This window comes from Ailuropoda melanoleuca, chromosome 14, assembly GCF_002007445.2.
Source record: "Ailuropoda melanoleuca isolate Jingjing chromosome 14, ASM200744v2, whole genome shotgun sequence".
Lineage (NCBI taxonomy): Eukaryota > Metazoa > Chordata > Mammalia > Carnivora > Ursidae > Ailuropoda > Ailuropoda melanoleuca.
In genome coordinates, this window is record NC_048231.1 from 37,499,144 (window position 1) to 37,524,744 (window position 25,601).

Consider the following 25,601-nt stretch of genomic DNA (forward strand, 5'->3'; position numbering starts at 1 on the left):
CCCCCCCCCCCCCCGCGGCAAGTCGGGGAGAGGGTCCGCGAGGTTTTGTAGGTGGTTCTTAACCCTTTACGTTTGGGGAAGGTTTTCTTTTTTTTTTTAAAGTGTTTGTCTCTGCAGATAGGTCTGTTAGTTGCACAGCTGGGGACACTGTCACTAAATTAATAAAATCGAGTATTTTGTCTTTGCTCACTTTTTGGTGGGTAGTAGGCGATCAACATACTTTCCCCGCGAAGAGAAAGATTCTAGAAAGCCAGAGAGAATAAGTAGGGCAAAAGGGACTTACCTACATGTTTAAGTCTTCTCTTTTTTACTTCATAATTATAGAAAGCTGGTTTTTTTAATGTCAGTGTTCTGTTACTTTATTCATATGCTGTCTAGTTTGCCGGGATAGTAAATAGACTTGAGAGTGATCCTGCAGTGGCTAGTTAATCTAGTATTTGGGATGACTACACTTAGTTCTAAGTTTAAGTTGTAGAACCCCCCCCCTCCCCGTCCCCCCCCCCCCAATTACGGTAAGGCTGTTAAATCAGTTGTTAGGATGAAGCCTCAAAGTGTCTTGACCTTTGAGTATTAAAGGATCGTTAACGATTGAGAGAAACAGATGAAGTACAAGGTGAAAAGGCTGGACTGGAAGGCTAGTCTTGTTCTATCTACTGAAAGCCCCTGACGAGATGACTAACGTTGGATGCATCTAGGACTCTGAGAGGACTGAGCAAAGGCATCCGAGTTGCTGCCACAATTGAATAGCAAGTGTTAACAGGCGCTGCTGTTCTCGATTTCAGAGTCCTTAAGCAAGTCTGAGTAGTTTTTTAATAACAAGCATATGTTTAAATGAAACCTTTCTACCTATTTCATGGTCATCAGAGTATCTTCTGTAGAATTGAATAGCATGCACACTGATCGTGTTGGAACCAGAAGTTATGTCTTTCTATTAATATGCAGAATAAGAGAGGGGCAAGTTGGGTGTTGAGTTTTGCTGAATTCAGGATACCATCTGAAAGTAGATATTGATATAACGATAAATTAACCACATAAAACTAAATTTACTTTTTCTCATGGTAAAGACATGTTGGTTTTACAGAAACTTAGTAAACCAGGGTGTTTTATATATTTTGCATTTGATCTTAACAAATAGCTTGCCTACTTCTTTATACCCAGAAAACTTGGTAATGGAGGCTTTGCTTGATGAAGTGAAGTGTATCGAGTCAACCAGTCGGGAGAAGGTCTGAGGGGCCTGACTAATGGGAGTTAATTTACAATTAAGTCAGCATTTAAAAGTCATTACTTCCCCTGTGCAAGTGGCTGCTTACGGAGTTGCACAGTTTGGGGTTATTTTAATGCCCATTTCTATGCAGAGTTAGTTGTCTGGTGCATTACAGAGTAATCTGTGCCTAAAGGTAGTTATAAATATTTGATGGCAATAACATAGTAAGGCCTGTTTCCTCAGACATGTTTTGTGGTGAACTATCCCTCTTCCTTGTCCTTGTGGTTTGGAATTACTACCAAAGAGAAGCTAAATAGTTTGTGATTAACTACGCATGCCCCAAGTTCAAATTCTGAATGTAGTGGAATCTTAGGAACTGAAATAAGGAGATCATTGATAATAGGTGAAGAAATGAAAGCAGGTGAATTGTTAGGCTGAATCTCTCCATGTGTGTGTTGACTCCGGAAGGCAGTATGCTCAGTGCTTTCACAGACTCAGTCTTGTCTGATCCCAGGCGAGGAGTTTGAACGCCACTGTGGTTTCACTAAAACAGTCCTTTGGGTGGGAATGAGCTGTGAGGTGATAGTTTTGCCTAAGTCCTAGCTTAGTTACCTGAAGCCCTTACCAAAAAAAAAAAAATTGTACACAGGGTATTCTTAGGGCTCAAGTTACTTGTGAGTACCTCTAGGCTAAAAAAAAAAACTTAGTGGGATCCAGCATGTTTGTGGAAACCAAATCTTTGGGTTTTATGGGTTTCTTTTGCTTGTATGCCATCTCGCTCTAATTGCCCACAGAGTACAGCAGTCTGTGTGATTGGGATCTCTTTAATGGAATAACAACGGCACAGGAATCTAGCGGTTCTATACCAGACTAGTTTTAGATCTGGAATGATCCTTAGAGATCTGCTTTTTTCTTTTCCCTTTTTTAAATGATGTCATTCACATAGATGAAGTTCATTGGCCTCTGCCGTATTCACCAGGTTGTGTGGGCACCGTGGCCAGCTAATTCCACAACATTTTCATCATCTCAAAAAGAAACCCCATACCCATGAGCAGTCACTCCCCATTTGCCCTCTCCCTCCAGCCCCTGGCCACCACTGATCTACTTTGTGTTTCTCTGGATTTGCCCATTCTGGACATGTCATTTAAATGGAATCATAACAATCTGTGGTCTGTGTGTCTGGCTGAGCCCGTGTTCAAGGTTCATCCACATTGCAGAGTATACTTTATTCCTTTAAGGCTGGATAAGATTCTGTAGTGTAGGCACTAGAGCAGGACCTGCTTGTTTCTGCACAGGAGAAGATGAAGGCTCAGTGAGGCTGGCATTTTTTGGTGCTTCATCACACTTCAGTTGTGTCTTAAACATGCTTAAATCACTGTTTTAAGGTCCTTGTTTATTTTTGGGATTTTTTTCCTGGCATATGATTAATGAATATTTCCATGTTGCCAAATGTAGGGCACAGTCTCATACGTACATTTGTCCTTTGATTGTCATCAGTATTGTGTAGGAGTGACATCTATTTTATAGAGCTTACTGTAAACTAAAGCACTTAATCATGACCAAGTAGGGAAGTTCATGTTAAAAGCTGAGTATTTAAAACAGTTAGGGCTTTTTTTTATTTTAGAGAGACAGAGAGTGCCCCCACCTTGGGGGGGGGTGGCAGGGAGAGGGAAAGAGAGACTCTCAAGCAGACTCTCCCACTGAGCATGGAGCCTGACACGTGGGGCTTTATCTGGGGCTCAAGCTCACAACCCTGAGATCATGACCTGAGCTGAAATCAAGAGTTGAATGCTTAACTGACTCAGCCACTCAGGTGCCCCTAAAACATTTCATTTTGAGAGAAACGTAAGAAAGCTTTAAAATCTTGAGGTTTCAGGTTTTTAAAAATTGTGACCTTCACTCAAGGCTGTTGGTATTTTACTTATCTTTTGTTAGACCAAATATAGAAGTGCTTTATGCTGGATTGAGCAAAACATCTAAGACCAGAAAACCATTGATATTAAAATCAGCAAAGTGAAAGAAAGTTGAAAAGTATTCAGTTGTTTCTCAGTTCTTTATATTCAGAAAGTTCAAGTTTGCTAGAAGTTACTAGTCCCGACCACTTGCCACTCCTCTGCGGGTCTTCCCCCTCCTCCTCCTTTACCTGTTTATCCTTGACTAGAGATGCCGGGCACGTAAAATTCCACCGAGCCAAGCCACAGAAGCACCCCCAGAGTGATCTTGTCAAGCCTGTGACCTACATAGGGCAGTCTAAGTCACAGATCCTGATTCCTGACCCAGTCGTCCTGGAAGTTGGCTTGCTGATACAGCCTCTGTGCTGTCAGACTCTCCACTCCAGGTTGTTCACCTCTCCTCTTCCCTCCCCACTGGCAACAGCTGACTCCCCCTAGTGGGAAAGGAAAAATCCCTACCAGGAAAAGGTCAGGGCTCCTGACCTACCTATAGTTAGCATTTTAGGCTTTGAGAGAGAAAAAATAAAATAATAACTTTAAAAATGTATGCTAGACTCCTAGTGTTTGTTTACCAACAGTTTCCTGTTTTTTTGTTGTTGTTAAAGTCTGCTTAGTAAGCTGGGTTTGTTTTAAGGCTCAGAAGTTTAGGAGTCTGTAACAGGTTATAAGTAAAAACAATGACAGAAGGAACATTTCTTGAGGTCTGCATTCCTGTGTTAACCCCTGATCTGCTCTTCCCAGGGGACTGTTCTGTGAACTCTGCTCTTCTTCCCATAGGAGGAGTACGTGAAAGTGAAAACTTGTTATAATTTTTAAATCTGAATATTTACCAGTGGGTTGTATTCTCTAGTATTGTTGGGTAAACATTCAAACCTTGGATTTGTAAAATTTGGCAACTGAAACGCTACCTGGAGGTTGACAGTAACATCAATTTGATTACTGTTAGCAGAATATCAGGAAGGTGTGTGGAGGTTCTGGAAGTTAGTTGACCGTACCGTATAAGTTTGTACCTTCCTGTGTGTGGCAGACTTACAGTACATGAGAGAACTTTTTCCCATTCCCAAGTACCTTGTGTTAGTGGGTCCCATTCTGTTTAATTTTGTGTTTAATTATCAATAACAACAAGCCCAGTGGTTTCTGGGAATCATGTTAGTAACAGCATCGAATTTCCAATTTAGACGGGGCGCCTGGGTGGCACAGCGGTTAAGCGTCTTCCTTCGGCTCAGGGCGTGATCCCGGCGTTATGGGATCGAGCCCCACATCAGGCTCCTCCGCTTTGAGCCTGCTTCTTCCTCTCCCACTCCCCCTGCTTGTGTTCCCTCTCTCGCTGGCTGTCTCTATCTCTGTCAAATAAATAAATAAAATCTTTAAAAAAAAATTTCCACTTTAGAGGGCACTGACCAAAGTATCTTGCCTTGGAATATCTTAACTTCTGACCTTTTTTCTTTGTAAAATGACTTCCTTTAGAAAAAGAAATTCTACTCCTTCCCGAACCTCCTACATGACCGTGGGAAGCAGTATACTCACTTTCTTAAAGCAGAACTCTTAAATTTTAACATGACCTGGTGAATGAGTTATTAGGAACTCTTCAGTAAAATTCTTAATAACCATTGGATGCCTTGGTGTTACACAGTGGTCTCAGATAGGATTAAACATGAGGACAATGTAAATGGTTGTGAAGGACTTTTTTTTCTCGCGTAAGTGGTTTCCCTTAAATATAAGAAGTGTGGAGAAGGGAAGGAGGCCGCCATTGCTGTGCTGGAGACTGTTCTGTTGGAGCCCAGACCCTGTCTCTTCTAGCAGAGTCACAGATTTCAGTAGAATTTTGAGTATTTCACAGGTGATCACACTCTTGAAAACACCCTGAAGTGTCTTTATCTTTTTGCAGTTCTCAACTCAATCCTCTTTCCTTCTTTTCCTTTTGTCTTCTAGCTCCTAAGCACCCAGAAACTTTGAGGGAGAGAAGCTGCTGCTCCTTCTCCAAATTGACAATTGGCTTTTAATTTCTTACTTTGTTGGTAACTCAGTTGTAGTTTGTACTAATACATGATTCCTGTATTAAATAGATGTTACAGATTCTTTTTTTTTTTTTTTTAAGATTATTTGAGAGAGAGAGCATGGGGGGGTGGCCAGAGGGAGAGAGACTCTGAAGCGGACTCAGCGCTAGATCTCACTACACCAAGCTCATGACCTGAGCAGAAACTAGGAGTCGGATAGTTAAGCAGGTGGGCCACCCAGACACCTCGATTTTTATAGTTTCTTAAAGAGGACTACATACAGACTTCTGGATTTCACATCTGGGGATCTAGGCACACACTCTTACCTTCCTGAATTTTCTAAGACTTCTATCAGATGGCTTCAGTTCTCTGCTTAAAAACCCCCTCTAACACAACAGTGTGAATATACTTAATGTCACTGAACTGTAGACTTTAAAATGGTAAATACTGTGTTTTGTGTTTTCACATACACACATCCTGCTGATGTCTCATCACATTAAGTAAAATCTGAACTTATCATGAGGCCACACATGATTTGGCCCCTGCTTTCCTTTCCTCTTTCCTCCTTCCACTCACTTTGTGCTCCAGCCTTACCAGCCCTCTTTCCATTTCTTGAGCTTGTTTCTTTGCTCTAACTTCTGCTTCCAGTGCAGTGACCCCAGATGTTCACATTCTCGTGCTGCCTTGTTCACAACTCCGCTCTCAAGAGGTCTTCCCTGGTCCTCCACTCTCTCTCTGTCTCCTAACCCTGTTTTATTCTCTTTGTAACATTGTCTGAAATTATCCTGCTTTTTTTCCTTTTAACCTGCTTCTCTTTGCTTCCTCTACAGTAAGTTTTGGGCCTCTAACTGTCAGTCTTAGGATGGCACTAGGCACATAGAAGATTCTCGGTCCGTACCGAGTGAATGAGCACATGGAAATTACGCAGTGAGGCAGAATCACGGCCTAGAGACCAGACTACCATCCTCCTCTCTGACCACATAGGTGGAGAAGAAGTATGAAGGGTGAGGAGAGGGTGTGCAGGAGTGTTCCCTTTTTAGGAAGGGCATGGACTACACAGTCAATCCTAGTTTCAAATCCTAGATCTGCCACTTAACTGTGCTTCACATACATGACTTGTCATTTCTGAGGCTTATTTCTTAAACCAAACACATGGGATTAGTGTCTTTGAGGTTTTGTTTGTGTTGAGGAATAGGACAGTTGCTGGCATGAAGCAGGTACTCAGTAAATGATACTATCTCATCTTAAGGTCTCTCTTGGTGCAGAAACGTGGAAACAGCCTCTGACTGATTTCTGCCTGTTGCTTAGCAATGAATCTCAAATAGTTAGCTCTCCCCCGTTTCCCTGCGAAGGTTTGGGTGATGGCAATGGTGAGTCGATGATGTCGTTTTTGCCATAAGTCGCCTAGAAAGGTCAGACTGCAGCTGATGGCCTGAGATGAAAAGTACGGGGGAACAAAATCTAGCCAACCCATATAAGTAAGTAAGTAGGTAAATAAATATGTTAATTGTTGAAAATAGAACATCAGGATCACAGAAAAAAAGGAAGATTAGGGTCAACCCTCATGGGCTTCCTGGCAGTTGAGATAAAAAAGGAAAGCGTGCTACTGATAACTGATTCTAGCTAACATGAGAAAAACTTGTTGAGAAATCAAGCTTTTTCTGAGGACTGAATTCTTAAGTAAACTGCTTATATATGAAGAGGACCACCGAGTCACAGTGCAGATTCCAGCTGGTGTGGTGTTTGGAATTTCACGCAGTGTGTTGGAACAGCCAAAGACTTAAAATGTAACCTAATTGAAGGCGACTCAGAATTTTCCATGTTCTTTACATGCTTACTATCCTTTAACAAAAGTTGAGCATTCTTTCACAACCATTAAGCGAAGGACCTGCTATTCCCCTTAAGCCCAGGAGGGTGGGGAAAGTGGAACAAAGGTGTTCTGGCTCATTCCTCCCTGTGTTCCCAGACGCAGTGGCTGCCATTTATAGCATTCTCTGGATTCAGCCATACCGCTGGTCTTCTCTTTTTTAAGAAATGAAGAAGCCAAGCAAGGGTCAGTGACAGGAGTGAAAGGCCTCTTGAAGGAAGGAGGTCTGGGCTTTGGAAAGCAGAGTGGATGGGGTGGGGGTGAGAGGTGGGCAGAGGGGAAGGTGTAGTTGTAGTTACCTTATACCTTTTCTCCCACGTTGAGTAACTTGGCCAGAGGGCCGCTCTGGTAGGAGTGGGGAAGGCAAGTCAGACCACTTTTTTAAACCTCCTCATGGACCTGTAGAGTGTTTCCAGCCTTTCCTTTTAGTTCCTTAATCCTATCTTTTTTAAAAACATATATTTTGAGTCTTTATTCAAAGATTATTTACTTATTTAAAGTGCAGTCTACACCCCCCCCCCCAATATGGGGCGCAAGCTCATGGCCCTGAATCAAGAGTCGCATGTTCTGCCGACTGAGCCAGCCAGGTGCCCCATTACTATCTTTTTGACCAGAGATTATTTTGAGTCTCTTTGCTTTGCCTCTCCAACTAGGATGAGAGTGATGACAGCTTCAGTAATATAAAAGTAAACTGAATAGTTGAGAGATGGGGATAGGACAAGGGCGTATTTATACAGGAGCCCTCCCTCCCTTAATCTGTGGGGGTGCATTCCAAGACTCCCAGTAGAGGCCTGAAACCACATCCACTTAAAACAACTATGGGGGTCACCTGGGGGCTCAGTCGGTTAAGCTTCTGCCTTCCGCTCAGGTCATGATCCCGGGGTCCTGGGACTGACCCTGGGTCAGGCTCCCTGCTCCGTGGAGAGAGTGCTTCTCCTCTCTCTGCTCCTATTCCTCCCTCTCAAATGAATAAAATCTTAAAAAAAAAAAAAACACAAAAAAACCTTAACCACTGATTAACAGTAACTAATAATAGAAGAGTTATAACCATATGCTGTAATAAAAGTTATGTGGATGTGTTTTCTCTCTTCAAATATCTTATGGTGCTGCACCCACCCCTGTGCTGGTGTGAGATGGTGAAGCGCATATGTGAGGAGACCAGTGAGGGCAAGGACCTCCAGCAAGCGCGGGCGGTAGTGGGAGGCTGCCCTTGGCCCTGTGACTGTCCCTCAGAGAGGGGGTCCTCTGCCTTCGAACTATTGAATACAAAGTGTGTGCCCCCGTTACAGGTGGTACGGGCTAGACTGTGTTTTCTCCTGTCTTCCATCTGAGGCCGTTTTACTTTGGTGTGGTTGTCATAGTTCATTGTCTGTAGCCAGTGTTCGTGAGTCCTGGAAGCACCTGATCAGATTCGATTAGAGGTTCTCCTTAAGACATGTTCTCCTGCCACACTGCCCCCACCCCCTCTGAATCAGTGACCTGTATTCTCAGCTTTTTCCAATTTGGAATTCTGAAATTTGGTTTTAATTGCTGTTGTCCAGTTGTGCTCTGGTAATCATAATCATAAACTTAAGCTCAACTACTTGTAGAAACTCATTGCAGTGAAACTTCTTGTGTGGGTTAACCCTGTCTCCCTAAAACAGTGGAGAGAACTAGCTAAGTCCTGCCTTCAAGGAAAACTCCAGAGAGGCATATGTATGTGCAACAGTCTTTTTATATTTGTAGCAATTTTTAAAGGAGATTTAGATATTTTGCTTCACGAACATGCTTTGCCTAGATGTGTATTCCATATTACCCCATTGCCAGTAGGCATACATATTTGACATTCAGAGCAGATCAATGAACACCTTCTTCCCCTTCTTCCCCGTCTACGCAGCAGATCTGTTTCAGTAGCAATTATGAAGTGAAAAGAATAAAATAATGGCCAGTGCAGACAGTGGGAATTTTATTTGAACATATATCAGAAAAACAAGTTTTAATAAAACTGTACAAAGAGAAAAAATAATACATTTCCCTAATATTTTTTGAACTAAGGGGGAAACTTATATGGACATATGGCCTGTAAATGTAATAAAAATATTAGAGCATCATAAGTTCACACTTTCAAAAACTTCCAAAGGTTTTCCTTTGCAAAAATCAGATTAAATGGCCAAAAAAATAGCAGACATTGACATTCTTTGATTTGTTGCTTTAGTGTGCATCCAGTTCTTAGTGAAAATGAGATGGGATGCCTAGGTGGCTCAGTTGGTTGAATGTCCAACTCTTCAGCTTAGGTCTTGATATCAGGGTCGTGAGATCAAGCCCTAATCGGGCTCCATGCTGAGTGTGGAGCCTACGAAAGAAAGAAAGAGAGGAAGGAAGAAAGAAAGGAAGGAAGGAAGAAAAGAAAGAAAAAAGGAGAGAAGGAAGGAAAAGAAAGAATGAGGCAAACATTGTCTTTGATTTCTCCAACTATAAAACTGAACATCTTTTGTCATTTCTCAAGCAGCTTTTTTCAAGATATGATTTTTTTTTCTGTATAAATAGTTTATTTCCTGACATTGTGTTGTTGAATAGTTAATGACCCTTTTGATGATTTCTGTGTGCTGGCCTTCAAAGAGTTTACCAAATGAACTTTCGTGTCATGCACTGTTTATTAAGGAATAAGTAACAAACGTGGTAATGCGAAGTTTAAATATATATTATGAAAGCACATAGCAGTTACCTAGAAAGACCCAACAAAAGATTTTTTAAGGCAAGAATACTGTCTCACAGACATTGTTCAGAAGTGCAGGTGAATAGCGGTCTTCAAAAACAGATTGTCTTTAATCAGTTTGATTGTGGTTTTAACATTATGTACAGACCATGTGGTTATTGTCTATACTCGGGGCCGACTTTCACTTGGCAAGTCACTGAGTACAATTCTCATGAGACAAAGCTAGTTTTGCATCTGGACATACCCCTTTGGTCTCCTTCGCAGTCTTCCTCATTCACTCTGCGTTGGAGTTACCCAAGTGTTCGTTCTGAACCTTGTCCTCTCTGTCTATATATTTTTTTTCAGTAGATGTTATTTATTTCTCTGGCTTTAAACGCAGGCCACGTGCCAGTGATGTCCATATATTTCTCTTCAATCTCCATTTCTTTTGTCACCCCATTTGCATACCCAAGTACTTCCTTGAGGTCTGTCCACTAGGTGTCTCCCAGACGCCTCAAATTAAAACGGAACTCCAGGTCCTCTGCTGCATGTTGTCTCTTCCCCCATCATTCTCCAGCTTGGCTCATGACCTCCTCCCAGAAATGGAAACCAGAAACTTAGAAGGCATGCTTAACATCCTTTTCCACCCACCTTACCCCCCACTCATCTGATTCATTACCCAGACTTGCGTAGTCCTCCTCCAAATTAAAACTCGAATCTCACCTGTTTTAAAGACAGGTGGTTGTCTCTTTTGGAAGTAAATCCCATTATTGGGTAATCCCACAGAAATTTTTCCTTGTTTCCCGTAGAAAAATCTCCACTGTAGTTTAAATCCTAGTTTCTAAATAAAATTCCATCACACAGGTAGAAGGTCAGTAAGCTTTTTCTGTAAAGGTCTAGATAGTAATGTTTTAGGTTTTGTAGGCCAACTTAAAGCACCTAATCAGCTCCAGTGTCACTGTAACAGAAAAGTAGGTAACATGTAAACAAACAAGCATGGCTGTGTTTCAGTAAAACTGTTTCTAAAAATAAGTGGCATATGTGCACACCATTATCCATACCATTACCCAAGTAGCCAGAAGGTGGAAGCAGCTCATGTGGCCATCAGTAGATGAGTGGGTAAACAAGATGTGGTATGCCTGTACAAGAATAGGATTCAGCCATGAAAAAGAATGAAATTTTGTACACCCTACGATGTGGGTAGACCTTGAAAACATGCTCAGTGAAGTCAGCCAGACACAGAATGACGATTACTGTTTGATTCCATTTATAGAAGGTACCTAGAGCAGGCAAATTCGTAGAAACAGGAAATAGAATAGAGGTTTACCAGGGGAGCAGGGGCAGGGGCAGTTGTTGTGTGATGGGTACCAAGTTTCTGTTGGGGATGATGAAGTCTCAGGTATAGATAGTGGTGATGGTTACACAGCATTGTGAATTTACTTGATTCCACTGAATTGCACATTCACAGATGGTTAAATGATAAATACTATGTTCGTCTATTTAATCAAAAAGTTTTTAAACAATAGAAAGAAGGGCCACCTGGGTGGCTCCATCGGTTGAGTGTCCAGCTCATGATTTCGGCTCAGGTCATGCTCTCAGGTGATGAGATCTAGTCCCATGTTGGCTCTGTGCTGGGTGTGGAGCCGGCTTGAGATTCTCTCTCTCTCTCAATAAAAAAATAATAGGAAACCGTGAAGGTGGTGGGGAGATGGTTGGTAGCCTGGGTCCAGCTCACTGGCTGTACTTGGGGATCGTAAAACTTGTCAGTCTCTACTTAGACTCACTCCATACGTGTATTAATAGTTCTTGTGATGTTAATGACTGTTCTCTGGGTGCTTGGCGATGCTGAATGTTGGAACTAAGAACTGAGTCTCAAGCCTCAGGAAGCATTTCCTCATTTGACATGTGTCCCCCAAAATTCATAAGTTAAAGTCCCAATCCCTAACGTGGTGGTATTTGGAAGTGGGGCCTTTGGGAACTAATTGGGTTATGAGGGTGGAGCCCTCCTGGTGGGATTAGTGCCCTTTTATACAAAGAGGAGACAGAGAGATGATCCATCTCTCCGCCATGTGAGGGCACAGCCAGAAAGTTCTGTTGACAAGCCAGGAAGAGCGCCTTTACCAGGAGCTGAATTGGTCGGCACCTTAGTCTCTCCAACTGTGAGGAATAAGTTCCCCAGTCTGTGGTCTTTTTGTTAGAGCAGCCCGAACTAAGATGGCTTTTTTCACTAGAATCTAAGTTCTGTGAGGGCAGAGACTTTGTTTTGTTCCGGCGCCTTGGAGCAGTGCCGGGCACGTCGGAGGCCCTCAGGTGGCGTGTGCCGCGCTGTGCGACGAGTGTGACTTAGCCCGCGGTTCCCTGGGCCTGGAGTCGAGACGCCCTCTCATCAGGAGCTTCCTCGGAGCAGCCCTGATGCCCAGCCTTGCTGGCACTGCTCTCAGGCGTACGACAGGTCGGGGAGGATAGGTAGCTTCCTGGCCCGCCGTGCATTTCCGTGGCACCTGAAAGTCCGCATGTGTCGTCGCCCCTGGGTGGGAAGATTGGAGGGTGAGGGACTTGCCACAGCCCCAAGAAAAAGAATCCGGTTTCGGGCCGAGTCCTAGCTTTCTGACACCGCTCTTGTCCTTCGTGAAGGCATCTGGCTGTGTTCTCTGTAGGCTGCTGCATCGGCGAAGAGGTTACCCGGGATGTATTGTTGAGATCGTTCTGGTTCCACGCTGGAGGTGGCTGGCTTCATAGCCAAGGCCCGGGGTCCCAGAGTGAGGCTTCCTGCCTCATGTCGGCCCCTCACTGACCAGTTAGCCAGGTCGCCCTGAGCAACTTACAGAGCCTCTCTGGGCCTCAGCTTCTCCCGTGAGGAGTGAACTTGCTCATTTGCCCTCTTCTGGGGTGATGTGCACAGGGATGGAAACAGTGTGTGCACAGTAGACATGCAGTGAAACGCTGCTGTGCCCTGGTTCCTGGCAGTGACGTATAATGTTCTCTAAAATGAAGGGGTGGGGGGGCGCCTGGCTGGCTCAGATGCTGGAGCGTGCGACTTTTCATCTCAGGGTTGTGATTTCGAGCCCCACGTTGGGTGTAGGATATGACTTAAAATCTTTAAAAAATAAATAAAATGAAGAACAGTAGGAGAGGAGAGACATTTAAAATTTAAAAGTATCCTGTTCTGTGCTTTTTGTCACTGAGAGTGATTGATGGAACATGATAATGACCACTTGAATCAAATGAACCTACATTCTGCCTTTTTTTTTTTTAAGATTTATTTATTAACTTGAGGGGGAGGGCAGAGGGAGAGAATCTCCAGCAGACTCCATGCTGAGGGCGGAGCCCGACATGGGGCTCAATCTCACAACCCTGAGATCATGACCTGAGCTAAAACCAAGAGTTGGAGGCTTAACTGACTCAGCCACCCTGACGCCCCTACATTCTGTCTTCACCTGAGCCTCATACCCTAATGTCAGAGAACCTGGTGATAAGCAGCCAGTCATCATTTTTTGATAGTGAGTGATGTCACTTGTAGGGTTTGGTTTGGTTGGTTTTTGGTCTTGTGTTTTGTTTTTGTTTTGTTTTAAGATTTTATTTATTTTGGAGGGAGAGTGGGGACGGGGGGCAGAGGGAGAGAGAGAATTTCAAGCAGGCTCTGTGCTGAGCGCGGAGCTCAATGCAAGGCTCGATCTCACGATCCTGAGATCATGATCCAAGACGAAATCAAGAGTCAGATGCTTAACTCACTGAGCCACCCAGACGCCCCTTTGGTCTTGTGTTTTTAGCACTGGTGGGAAGGTAAGATTTGAACAAGCCAGTTTTCACTTCAGAAATTTCTGTTGTTACTGCCCTTTGTGAAACATTTTGACGGAGAAGCAGCACATTTCCGTCCACGTGGAAAACTTGGGAGCGTCTCTATTTTCTGCTTGCAGCACCACAGTAGTTGAAGAAGACCAACCAGTTTGGGCCTCTTGGCACTTGACCCTAGCTTAAGAGGCAAGGCCAACAAAAATTCAAAACAGCATGATTTAGAATTTGTCAGCGTTGTTATCAAGAACTAATGTAGGAGTTCAAGGAAAAGGTAAGAAAGAATCTGAGGCCAGAGCAATAGATTCACAAGCCCTTGGAGACTCTCTCCTGCCAAGTGCTTGTGAGTTAACCTGGGAGGAGCACAGCCTGGTTGCGTTATGGAGGGCTTGTGACTAGGAGAAATCGAAGGTCAGGCTAGCTGTAAACTGGGACCGGGCAGCAAAGGACCCAGGATGCCAAGTTGAAGTATAATTTATACCTCTGAAGGGTTCGTACCAGATGAAAATATTTACATTTTCTGGGCCGCCTGGGTGGCACAGTCGTTAAGCGTCTGCCTTCGGCTCAGGGCGTGATCCCGGCGTTCTGGGATAGAGCCCCGCGTCAGGCTCCTCCTCTGGGAGCCTGCTTCTCCCTCCTCCATTCCCCCTGCTGGTGTTCCCTCTTTCACTGCTTCTCTCTCTGTCAAATAAATAAATAAATAAAATCTTTAAAAAAAATATTTACATTTTCTGTATCAGTTGATCCTTTATAGCATCATTACCGCAGAGAATGGAATTGGGAAGATGAATTAAGAAATTACGATCGTTGTTGAGGTTTGAGATACTAAGAACTAACTTCATGGCAGTGGGACAAAGGGAGAAGGCCTTCTAAAAACCAATAGGATTTGGTGTTTGGGTTATAGGAGATTAATTATGGGGGTCAGTATTCCTTTTTTTTAACTTGTTGGATTTGTGACAATAGTAAGACATGTAAGTAGAGATGTCCTACAGTCTTTGAACACGTATTTATTGAGGACGAGCTCTGTGCAGAACCAGGCTCTGGGGATCAAAATTGACAAGCATCTCTCCTCGTGGCGCTTACTGTCTAGTGGGAAAGGCCACCAAAAATCACATTGTTGTGATTATAACTTGCCTACATACGGGCCATGGGATTAGGGTGAAGGGCTGGGAGTACACGTGAGGAACTGAAAGGCCAGCAGAACGGAAGCAAAGAGTGAGGAGAGAGCAGCGAGAATGAGGGGCTAGAGGGGAAGGCAGGAGGCTGGCTACAGGGCAAAGGCTGGGGCATCAGACTCCGTCAACAATGGTGTGTTGCTGGTTCACAGGAAATATGTAGGGTGGACAGAAAGCAGAACTCTGAGAAGTGGTGGGAGGAGAAGCAAGGAAGCTTGACAAGAAGCCAGTTGGAGAAGTGGGAGCGGAACCAGGCAAGTGAATGCCAAGTCAGGAATGGGGAATATTCCCGACAGGCTCAGAAGGAGCACTAGCGCAAAGGCCCGTTGGGTCTGGCATCGCAGATTTTGGTGACCTTCAAGCAGAAACAGGATTCCGGGAGACTGAGGAGAAAGGCTGGGTGGTTAAGAAATTGGGCTAGCGGCTATAAATCACCCGTTCCAGAAGCTGCTAATGAAAGCGCTTTTCATAGTTTTTAAAATGTATTTGCCCACATACACATTTTTGTTTGCTAAAATAATCAATCTTATGGTGTGTTTCAGATGAAAAAAAAGATATTGACCATGAGACAGTGGTTGAAGAGCAGATCATTGGAGAGAACTCCCCTCCTGATTATTCAGAGTATATGACAGGGAAGAAGCTTCCTCCTGGAGGGATACCTGGCATTGACCTCTCAGACCCCAAACAACTGGCAGAATTTGCTAGGTAAGCCCTAAGAACTTTCCTTTCTTTCTAATTATAGAAAGTACTTGAGAGTCGCAGCCGTGTTCTTTGTGCCTAAGTTACAATGGTGGCTTGTAGTCTTGCTCCAGGGAAACTTGTGAAAACAAAAGCAGCTCGTGTTGTTTGTAGGGCTCACTATGCTATTAATGTGCGCGGCCCCATTTTAGATCCTTGCAGACAGTGAGATGAAGCAAATACTTCTGAATTCTGTAGTTGATATTGCTTGCGAAGAAATAAAACGGCCCAGGGTTTGTTTGGAAATGGGTATCTCTACAGTAGCTCCTGTCCTCCCGGGACACGTTGGAAGTTGCAGGGTGCGGTGCTAGAGCAGGCTGCGGGGGCCTGGGCCGGAGCCGGGCGGGCATAGCTGACAGTTCCTATTTAAGCGGGTCATCAGTTAAGCTCTCCGGGTTTTTGTTCACTGAAGCGGGCATGACAGGAAGAGATCAAATATTTATGGCTGGGACCCTTGTGACCGGCCAAGGTGAGCAGTCAGGAAGATCTGGACCCCCGTGGAGGCTTGTTGTGCTTGAAGCGGGCTGGGCTCCTGCAGAAGCCTCTGCCCCCTCTTGTAGTATTTATTTCCCAGCACCGTTGGGCAGTTTTAATGAGGACTTGAGAACACACTCAAAGACAATTATAAATAAAATGAAATGAACTCATAAACCCTGGAGCAGAGGGGTGACTTCTTTTCCCACCCTGAGATTGAATGGAGCCTGGAATAGCCAGGAAATTAAGGCAAGGGCAGGATGAGAAAGAGAGACATCTTGTGATCCCACACCATCTAGCAACAGAGCGGGGACCCTCGTCCTTCTTTATCTTAAGAGCAGAGTGGAGTAGGTAAGAGCTGGAGGCTCTGGAGTGTCCTCATTTATCCCAGCCCTGCCAAAAACAAGACGGGTGACCTGCCATTGGGAGCCTCAGTTTCCCCGTGTGTCAGATGGGTGTCAGAGTCAGAGGTGTTGTAATAAAAGGGGTTGTGCCCTTTTCTCCTCTCCCTTGAAACTGTAGCCATAGGGAATCTACATGTGCGTGTATTTCTGATTGATCACAGCTGAACAAAAAAAAGTTAAGGCTTCTGTCCTTTTGTTAATGACATTGTGTCCCCCAGCTTTTGTTGCCTTTCGTATTTTAAATACGGGTATGCTACTCAGATTTACTCCATATCTCCCCCCCTAAAATACAAATAAAAATGGAATCTGTAGATAGAATCAGCAGTGAGGTTAGAGTTTTGGAGCAGATTGAGACAAAATGCATCCCAGTGTTTAGTATTGTCATGTGTTTTTAAAGTTAGTCATCTCTTGTTGTCGTACTTGGAATTTAGCGAGGGTAGAGGCTGCTGTCCCCAGAGGTAGAGATATGGAACACAGGAGTCAAGGAAAGCCTTGTAGAGGGGGTGGCATCTGACTTGAGCCTGAAAAACACTGAGATTTGGGGGGGCAGGTGGGGTTTCCGTGGTGGGCCTCATGCTAACGTGGCATGAGCCTGGTGGAAAGGTAGGTGCTCAACCCCCATCCGATAAACGCTCAGAAAAGAATAAGTAGGTTTGGCTGGGAATTCGGATGCTCACAGGGAGACAGTTGGAGTGTAAGAGATCACTGAGTTCTCTGAATGCTGGGCCAACATCTGTGGGTGTTTTTAGTGTGTGGTGGACAGCTGCCAGAGTTGTGGGAAGAGTACAGAGGGGCTCTGATCAGAGGTTGACTTTGAGAGAATGACGTGTCTGCTGTCTTTAGGCTGGGTTGGCACAGGTACAGACAGGAAGTGGGAGAGGTCATGAAGGCCTGAGCCAGGATTGCGGCGGCCAGACTGTGAAAGAATAAATGAGATCAGGGTGGCAGGAGATGGTAGAAAAGATTGAGAACCAGACTGGCTGTGTCTCTGGGAAGGAGGGATCAGAATGGAAGTTCAGTGCCTCGCGCCTCAGGTGGCACGAGATTGGGAGACGGGGCCGGTTTGGGGTTCAGCGTGGGCATTGTTTGGTTTAAATGCTACTGAATCATCGCTGTTGGACTTGGGGTGGTTTCAGGAAGTCCGTCGGGGCTAGACTCATCTGCTACATGGTGGCTGCGGCTGAAGGTGGCACGGCCATCCGCACTGTGAGAGGACAGTTTGGGAAAACCCTGTGATCAGAGGGCGAGGGAACCAGCGACAGGGCACAGGGCTCATTCAGTCAGACGGGGTGGCTCAGGGAAGTACATACAGCATCACAAAAAGCCAGGGGAGTCTCAGAAGGTCCAAGAGGAGGACGAATCACATTTCTCTAAATTACACATTGCGGAGTGATGTCAGCGGAGGAGCAGAGGGCTGAAGCAGGATTTTACCGAGAGCAGGAACCTGGGGGTAGTAAGCAGAAGTGATTAGGTGTTGGTGACCCTTGGCTTTGTTCACACTCCTTGCCAAATTGGGGCAGCTGATCTGGAAGTTTGTCCCCAGTTTCCTGACTAGAAAATCCGGGGTTTCAGCCCTGCACTCAGGAGGCGCACACGTGTCACTGTGGTGGAATAGAAGCCTCTGCTTGGTTCCCAAGTGGCGTCGCGCCTGTCTTAGGGCTGCCTTCATCCCTGCTGGATCTGAATGAGACTTTTCTTCACCAGCAGTAGGTAATTAGAAGACCATGGAGCCATGTTTTGAGATTTGTGAGGAAAAGTTACATAGAATTCTTGACCCAGCAAAGCTGTCAGTCAGATACAAGGCTTAAAAGTGGCAATTGCAGACAGATATACAGAAGGACTCCTTACCTTTTCCGAGGGTTACTGGAGGCTGTACTCCAGGAAGACAAGGGTGCACATCAAAAGGAGGCTTCCCTAAAGAATCTGGTGGATGGAAAATCCGGAGGGCAGCTGTGCGGCACCCTGGAAACCCATTCCATTGAGAACAGACAGTCGGTGAGGTATAGGGATTTCTTCAGGAAAAGTTGAGTTCATTCAGCAGTGCACAGAATGAGTAGGAAGCCAGAAGGTCTTTGTGGTATGGGAAAAAGTTTTCTAAAAAGGAAAAGATCGTCAGAAACCCCCTGAAAAGAGAGGCAGTGCTAAGAAAGCCGTGGCCTAAAAGGCATAAATTTGATGATGGTTGAAGTGCAGAGAACTTGTTTCACTTGACTCTGCAAGTGTCTCCTTGGTTCTGAAGCTCCTGTGTTGGACTCAGAGCAAGGAATGAGACCCTAGCACACAGTTCCATTCTACAGGAGCGAACTATGTCCATAATCATCTGAATATAGTGTGTTTTTCTTTTCTAATCGTTCTGTTAAAGATTTCATTTTGTGTACAGAGTAGAATGAGATCTTGCCCATCCTGCCAGTGTATGCAAAGTGAGGGGAGACGGTTGGGCTCCCGCTCATCCCCGTTGTTCTCAGCATCCTGGGACAGATCACGTAAAACTGTCAAGTCTCTAATTGGACGGTGGCGGTGGTGAGAGATACTGGAGCCTGGAATGCCCTCTCTTGTTAGGTCTTCGCGTTTTGAGAGAGTGTGTAACCAACCGCTGAAGAGGATTTTCCAGGGGCCCCGGCATTGGTGACTGGGACTCTGAAAGCTAAAGACAAAGAGGCACCAAATATCAAATTGTTGGGGGCCAGACCCCGCCTTCTCTTGTAAAGACCCACAGAACCCCCTTTCTCCATCTGCACTCCGTGGCTCAGCGGTTGGCTTGAGGTAGCGTGTTAGCTGCTTTTCCCTCTCCTCCGTGTGCTGGGTGAGGGGTTCTGCCCTGGACTTGGAACTGACCAAAGAATGGTTCAGGTTCCTGCCGCACTGAGCCTAGGGAACTGGTTAGGAGTAAGTAAATCAGTTACATGGGGGGCGGGGCAAGCATAAGAAGTCCAGGTATGGGGGTGGGTGGCTTTGTTCTTTTTTAAATACTTCGAAATGTGGCCAGTGGGTGGGACCTGGTGAGTTCTCGTTCCTGATTAAATGAACAGCCTTTTTGCCTTTTTCGTTAACTACAGTTAGCCCTTCGGAAACTTTCAGTCTGGAAAGGTCAGAATTAAGAGTGGTAAGGTCAGTCACAAGTTGGTGATTTTTATTGTCGTCCACTGCCCACCCTGAGCCTTTGTCCCAGGATTAGCGTAAAGATGAGCTGGGGTAGCAGAGCTGGGAGGACCGTCACAGGGGTCTGTGCTGTCTCCGTAGGAGACACTGTGTCGGCGAGCTTGGTCTTGTTTGTCTGAGGCACCACTCTTCTTTGCACCAAGAAGGGAGGGGAGTCACGGTTGCAGAAGGAAGCTGGGTTCCACACCAGCTTCTGCCCCACCAGCACAGGTCCCCGGGGGCGGGGGGGGGGGGTCCAGGCTGAAGGCAGCTAAGCTTGTTTGCCGTGAACAGTTTTATCTTCATGGGAGAATCTCTGATTTAAAAACGGTTCATCTTGGCGTCTGGGACACTGAGCTGTAACTTAGAACTCTGGTTTCGGCCCGCTGGAAGTGGTGTCAGGAGATTCCTGCAGGTTTTTGGTCCTGGAGTTGGGCCTTTACAGCGCTGCCCGCCCCTCCCCCCGCCCGGAAGTGTGCAGAGTAAGCCGGGGCAAAACCAGCGGCCGCCGCACGTAGCGTGCTCTCTGCTCCTCTTGAACAGGAGGCTGCTGTTTTGGGTACCTGGTTCCTCCACGGAATTCGTAACCTATTGACGGTGCCTTGCTACTCAGCTTGTGCCGTTTTTCTCTAGTCTCTCAGCCCTTTAGTTGAAGACGGTGGCTTGGAGCACCAGAACCTTCTGGGTTGTTCAGTACGACTGGCTTTTTAAAGTAATGAACTCATTTTTAGCTGGGCCCATTTAACACATAGCCAGGGGTAAGAATAGCTGTCATTCCTTGAGAGCTTCGCGTGCATCCTGTCTTTGAGTCTGGGCAGCTGCAAAGCAGGTAGCATTCCACCTTTTTACAGAGTGAGAAACTGAGGCTGAGAAGTTCAGTGATTTGCTCAAGGTCGTGCAGCTGGTAGGAGTCGGCGCCAAGCCCACCCCCTGTCCGCACGTCCACCAGCGCCTCCGCTGCCGTCGGCGTCGGTCTGTGTAAAGTTCCCAGTTGAGGAAAAACTCAAATCTTGGTTATTCTGAGTAGTTTGGGCGGGTTGAAGGGATATTCCAAGTAGCAATATATGATTTTAGTCTTTTTAAAAATTACTTTTTTAGGATTTCAAATACTTTTTTTTATTTTGTAGGTTATATATCAGTTGGTGTCTTGAAGATTTTTAATTTTAGTTTTTACTCACACACACACACAAACCCACTTTCAATCTAGTTTTTGGAAAATGACCTTTTCAATGTTTGCCTTCAAATAAAATATAAAAGGCACCAACACACACTGCCTCATTTGCCACTCTGTGGTGAAGAAGGAGGATTTGCCAAGGAGCTTAAGAGTGGCTGCAATTAAACCTTTCACTTCCTTCTTTTTTTTTTTAAAGATTTTATTTATTTATTCGACAGAGATAGAGATAGCCAGCGAGAGAGGGAACACAAGCAGGGGGAGTGGGAGAGGAAGAAGCAGGCTCCTAGCAGAGGAGCCTGATGTGGGGCTCGATCCCGTAACGCCAGGTTCACGCCCTGAGCTGAAGGCAGACGCTTAACCGCTATGCCACCCAGGCGCCCCTACCTTTCACTTCCTTCTTGCATCCAAGGGTGTTTGTCCAAATTCATTTTAAGCTTTCATTCTAAAATCAGTTATATTGCCACATGCTGGCACACATTTTGCAAATGACATTTTCAGAAAAAATAACACTTAATGATAACATTTAAGAAATCGAGAGTTTGGTAAATGGTAGTTGGGACTACGCCCTTTAATTTTGTGTATATTTGAAATTTTCCATGATAAAAAGTTTTTAAAAATCAAGTTCCTGGAAATTTAAGAAAATGTCAGGGGGGTCGAGTGTGCACACCTGTCCTGCTGTAGCAGGCACCTCACTGACATGGACCCCGCAGAAAACGGTTGTTTGTGCGACTTAGCTGTCAACCCAGTGGACGTTTTTTAAAGTTGGTTTATTAACATAATTTGCAAACAATAAAATGCACCCTCTTTTAGGGGAGTACTGCTCTTGCGCATTTGGACAGACATGATCACGTAGCCATGTCCACAGTCAAGAGAGGCATAGAGGCATTTCAGTGTAATCATCGAAGAGTAAATGTTATTCACTGGGAAGACTGAAGCCTGGTTCTTAATATACCCTTTTTTCTACTAATACTTGATTGGACTAGAACCCATTCATGTGAATCACTCTTGTTTTCCACACTCTGGTCTAACCTCCAGGTGGCGCAGTGGCACCAAATTTTTGTCCTATGAAGTTGTGTGAGCTCAGACCAGTTTCACGGTTTAATGGTGTTTAAGATAACAGGCTGGTTCAAAGCCCTGTACACAACAGACATTTAGAAAATATTTGCTAACTGATGGGATCATCCCCCAAGTATAAGAAAGAACGAGTATATCTACAGGTTTGGAACGGGGAGGGGGGGCCGGATACTAAGCTGGAAATGTTCTCAGAATTTAAAGTAGGAAATTCATACCTATAACTCCCCTAGAAGTAAGTTCCAGCCACCAGATAAATCGTTTTACCAATGCTTCTCCAGGGATGGAGAGTTTAACCAGATGACTTTGTTAGTTCAGGTTTTAGAAAACAAAATCTTCAGGTCATCCTTTTCCCAGATCAAGGATGAAGAAGGACCCTTGCGCTAGGGCCTTTGCTAACTTAAAGATGACCACAGAAATCTTTTGAGATGAGAGTGTGTTGGTAAGTTAGCTTTTACTGGTAAGGCTTCGTTGACCTCGTGGCTCGTTTAACTGTGCGTCCTCACATAGGACAGTGAGGGGGCAGACGTCGGGACAGGAGGAACGTCTGTCTCGGAAACGTAAATGTTTTTTTCTAGTCTCTCTAGGAGCTCTTAATCTCTCACCCCTCTACTAAACACAGATCGGTAGGGAGTATTTGGAGAGAAAGTTTTGAAAAAAGACCAAAGGTTGGTTCAGTGGAAATAGCAGGTAGGTAAGCTACCGAATCAGCAAGCTCTTGGGCAGTGCGTCCACACAGGGCTCTCCCCGCTGCCTGTGCGATTAGGACGCCTGTTACACCCCCGTCCCGAAGCAGGGCCAGAAACCTCTGTCGTTAAAAAAAAAAAACTTATTTTTCGAAAACCGGTAACCTCCCTCCCACCCCCACCACCTAAAGTATGTAGTATGATAAAATTCAACAGTGGGAAAGGGTATGGGGTGTTCCCACCTGTCCACCAGTCCCTGGGGCTCCTCCCAAAACAGCAGTACCAAGTTCATTTACTGTGTTTCTTTCCAGAGATAACGTATATAAATGATTTTCTGTTTACAAGGACTAGTCTGTACCCTTTTGAAAAATTATCTCTCTTAAAGATAATGTCTGTCAGTATAAAACAAACCCTCCCTCCTTTTTTTTAAGTGGTTTTGTAGGGATCTCTGTTAAAGACCCTCCCCCATCTGCTGCTCCCTTTCCACAAGGTGTCTTTGTTACCACAGCAGCTGCTCCTGGATATCTTGCTTTGCTCCCACTAAGAGATTCCTCTGTGGTTTGGGCTGGTGGTCTTTTGTGTTATTTAAAGAGCCTGGGGAAAGCACAGATACTTGGAGCACACAGACCTCAGTGCCAGTCTGAGCTGCCCGAGCTCACTCGCTGCGAGACCGTGGCAGCAGTGCGGGCTTTGCGCGCACCGGCACCCACATCTGTGAAATGGGAAGGGTGCTTCCGTCATGGGCACTCGGTGAATGTGGTCGCATCCCTTCCCTCCTGGACACAAACTGTAACCTTAGTTGTTTGTATCTGTAAGGAAAACATTTTAGGGGCTATATGATTTATGCCAGATGAGTCTACCCATTCCTACAAATCTCTCTCTCTCTCCTTTTTTTTTTTTTTTTTCTTTTTGGTAAGAATGAAGCCAAGAAAAATTAAAGAAGATGACGCTCCAAGAACAATAGCTTGCCCTCATAAAGTAAGTAATGCTAGGGGGAAAGTGTTTGGTAAACTGCCAGTGAAGATTTAGAGAGCTCATAAGCAATCTGCACTTTTATTTCCATCTAATAATTGAGGAACTGTAATCCTTGCTTTCTGAATTCAAGAGGCTATATTTGTGATGTCAGTTTTGTTCAGTAAAGGCCATTAAATACTATTCAATGGGCTACTGTAGGGCGCCATTGTTTTTGCTCTTACTATATATTGAATATACAATGTTAGGATTTTATTTCTTCTTTTTGGATCACAAACAAGTCAGTCTTAAGACATTGTTGTGTCTCACCCACGGACCTTTGTGGGGCTGTAAACTCATTATGGAAATTTGGAAATTATTTTGGATGTTGCTAAAGTAAGCCTAATAAAACTACATATTTCCTTCACAGTCTTCTTAATTTGCCCTGTTAACTGTGTGTTACAAGAGGGGTGCTTAATTGTTTTCAAATGTGGTTAGTCTTCCAAAGAAAAGGATCATTGAAAAAGTACTTTGAGAGTTGGCCTGTTTCACATCTAATTGGATGGATGTAAAACTAACAGAAAAAGAAGTATCATGTGGATGGGGAGAAAGTTGTAATGGGATAGAGAATTCTTAATCCGTAATTGAAGAAGGGTGGGTTTGACTTGGCGATGCCCTTCTAATGACCGCTCACAGGTTCTGCGTGTGGCTTTTTGACACACTTAGTGTGGAGATTTTGAGATGTAAAATGAGTTCCTTTGGGGGCCAATAGGTAAAGAGCATTTGAAAACAGTTAGGCCCTAAGTACCTGTCCTCCCTCTAGCTTCTCTTTTCCAAATTACATTTTTTTAAAAATTCCATTTGCTAAATGGAAGCACAGCCTGGGGGTCAAGGTGCCAAAGCCATGGCTTCCCCCTCCCTCGTGCCTGTGAAGCTGTCCTCCTGTCGTGCTGTCCGCTCATCCCCCACCCGCTCCGTCCCTGGACAACAACTGCAGAAGAAATTGGGAAGGCCATGCTTGTCCCGAGCACGGCACGCCCATTTGCCCCCCCTCTCCGCTCTGGTGTCTGTGTGCCTGCTGCTTTTCCTGGTGTCTCACAAAATCAGTTTCTTCTGTAGTTGCCATTCCTTGGAGACCCTCTTGCTGCTTTCTCTATCAAGAAGGGGAAAGAGGCAAAGAGAGAAGAGGGAACAGTAGGCGATGGGGAGTGACAGCCCATTCTTGCAGCACAGAATATGGGGCCCACCAAAGGTAGCGGTGGACTGCTGTCATGTCAAGCCCATTTGTTTACCAGGGCTTCTGTTACTTCATCTGGGGGCAGAGTCGAGTGAGGCAGCTCTGGTGTGGCTGGAAGCCAGGCTGCTGGGTTCTTCCTCCAGCTCGGCTCCTACGAGCAGTGTGACCTTGGGCAAGTCTATTTAAAGACATCTCTGAGCCTCAGTTTCCTGATCTGTAACACAGGGTTTGCATTAAACGAGAAGGCCTTTTCCAGCTGTCTGGTTTTGTCTTAAGTCATTTAATATTTCTACTGCGATACTGAGTAAAATGTAAGTGGGGGGGGTCGGGGGGGGTTCTGTTTCTTGGGTCAGGGAAGGCTGTTTTAAGTGGTTGAATCCTTTGTAACAGTTTGCAGTGTGAACCGCTAAGCTTCTCTCTCTGTCCGAAGGGCTGCACAAAGATGTTCAGGGATAACTCTGCCATGCGAAAGCACCTGCATACCCACGGCCCCCGAGTCCACGTCTGTGCAGAGTGTGGCAAAGCTTTTGTTGAGAGCTCAAAACTAAAACGACACCAACTGGTTCATACTGGAGAGAAGCCCTTTCAGGTAGAGCTGGTCCCTTCCCCCTCCCCACACAACCCTGCAAGTGTAGGTGGGGCTGCAGGCGCCAGAGAGACAGACGCGGCCACCCAGGATGGTGCCGCGTTGAAGCGTCCGGAAGGGCTGGTCCAGCGTATGCCTTCCCCATGTGCAGTCTCTCTGGTCCTGGAGAACAGGGGACGGGGTGTCTCGGGCTGTTGATGGGGTGTACTTCGTATCAGGAGAAAAACTGGGTTGCTCGAGAGCAAGCCTAAAACTGCTTTTCCGGTGCATTCACTGTGGAATTGAAGCGGTTTATTCCCTGTAGTTGGTGGACGTATATTGAATTCGTAACTGACAGGGAACTTGCAGTATTTTACCGTATAAGAATACGGATGGGTCATGTTTTGTCTTGTTTTTAGAAACCCATCACAAGTGAGCAAACTAGCAATGCAGCTCTCAATTTAACATGGTTCTTTTTGATACTTGACACCAGAGACCTTCC

General features: G+C 45.2%; 1 protein-coding gene across 1 annotated transcript in view; it reads left to right on the forward strand.

The window, feature by feature from the left end:
• Window positions 1-25,601, forward strand: part of YY1 (YY1 transcription factor) — a 32,209-nt gene that overhangs the window by 1,123 nt on the left and 5,485 nt on the right. Inside the window, exons 2-4 of the mRNA XM_034643378.1 lie at window positions 15,204-15,366; window positions 23,264-23,324; window positions 24,965-25,123. Of these exons, the coding sequence (XP_034499269.1) occupies window positions 15,204-15,366; window positions 23,264-23,324; window positions 24,965-25,123 (383 nt within the window). The remainder of the gene's footprint in view (window positions 1-15,203; window positions 15,367-23,263; window positions 23,325-24,964; window positions 25,124-25,601) is intronic.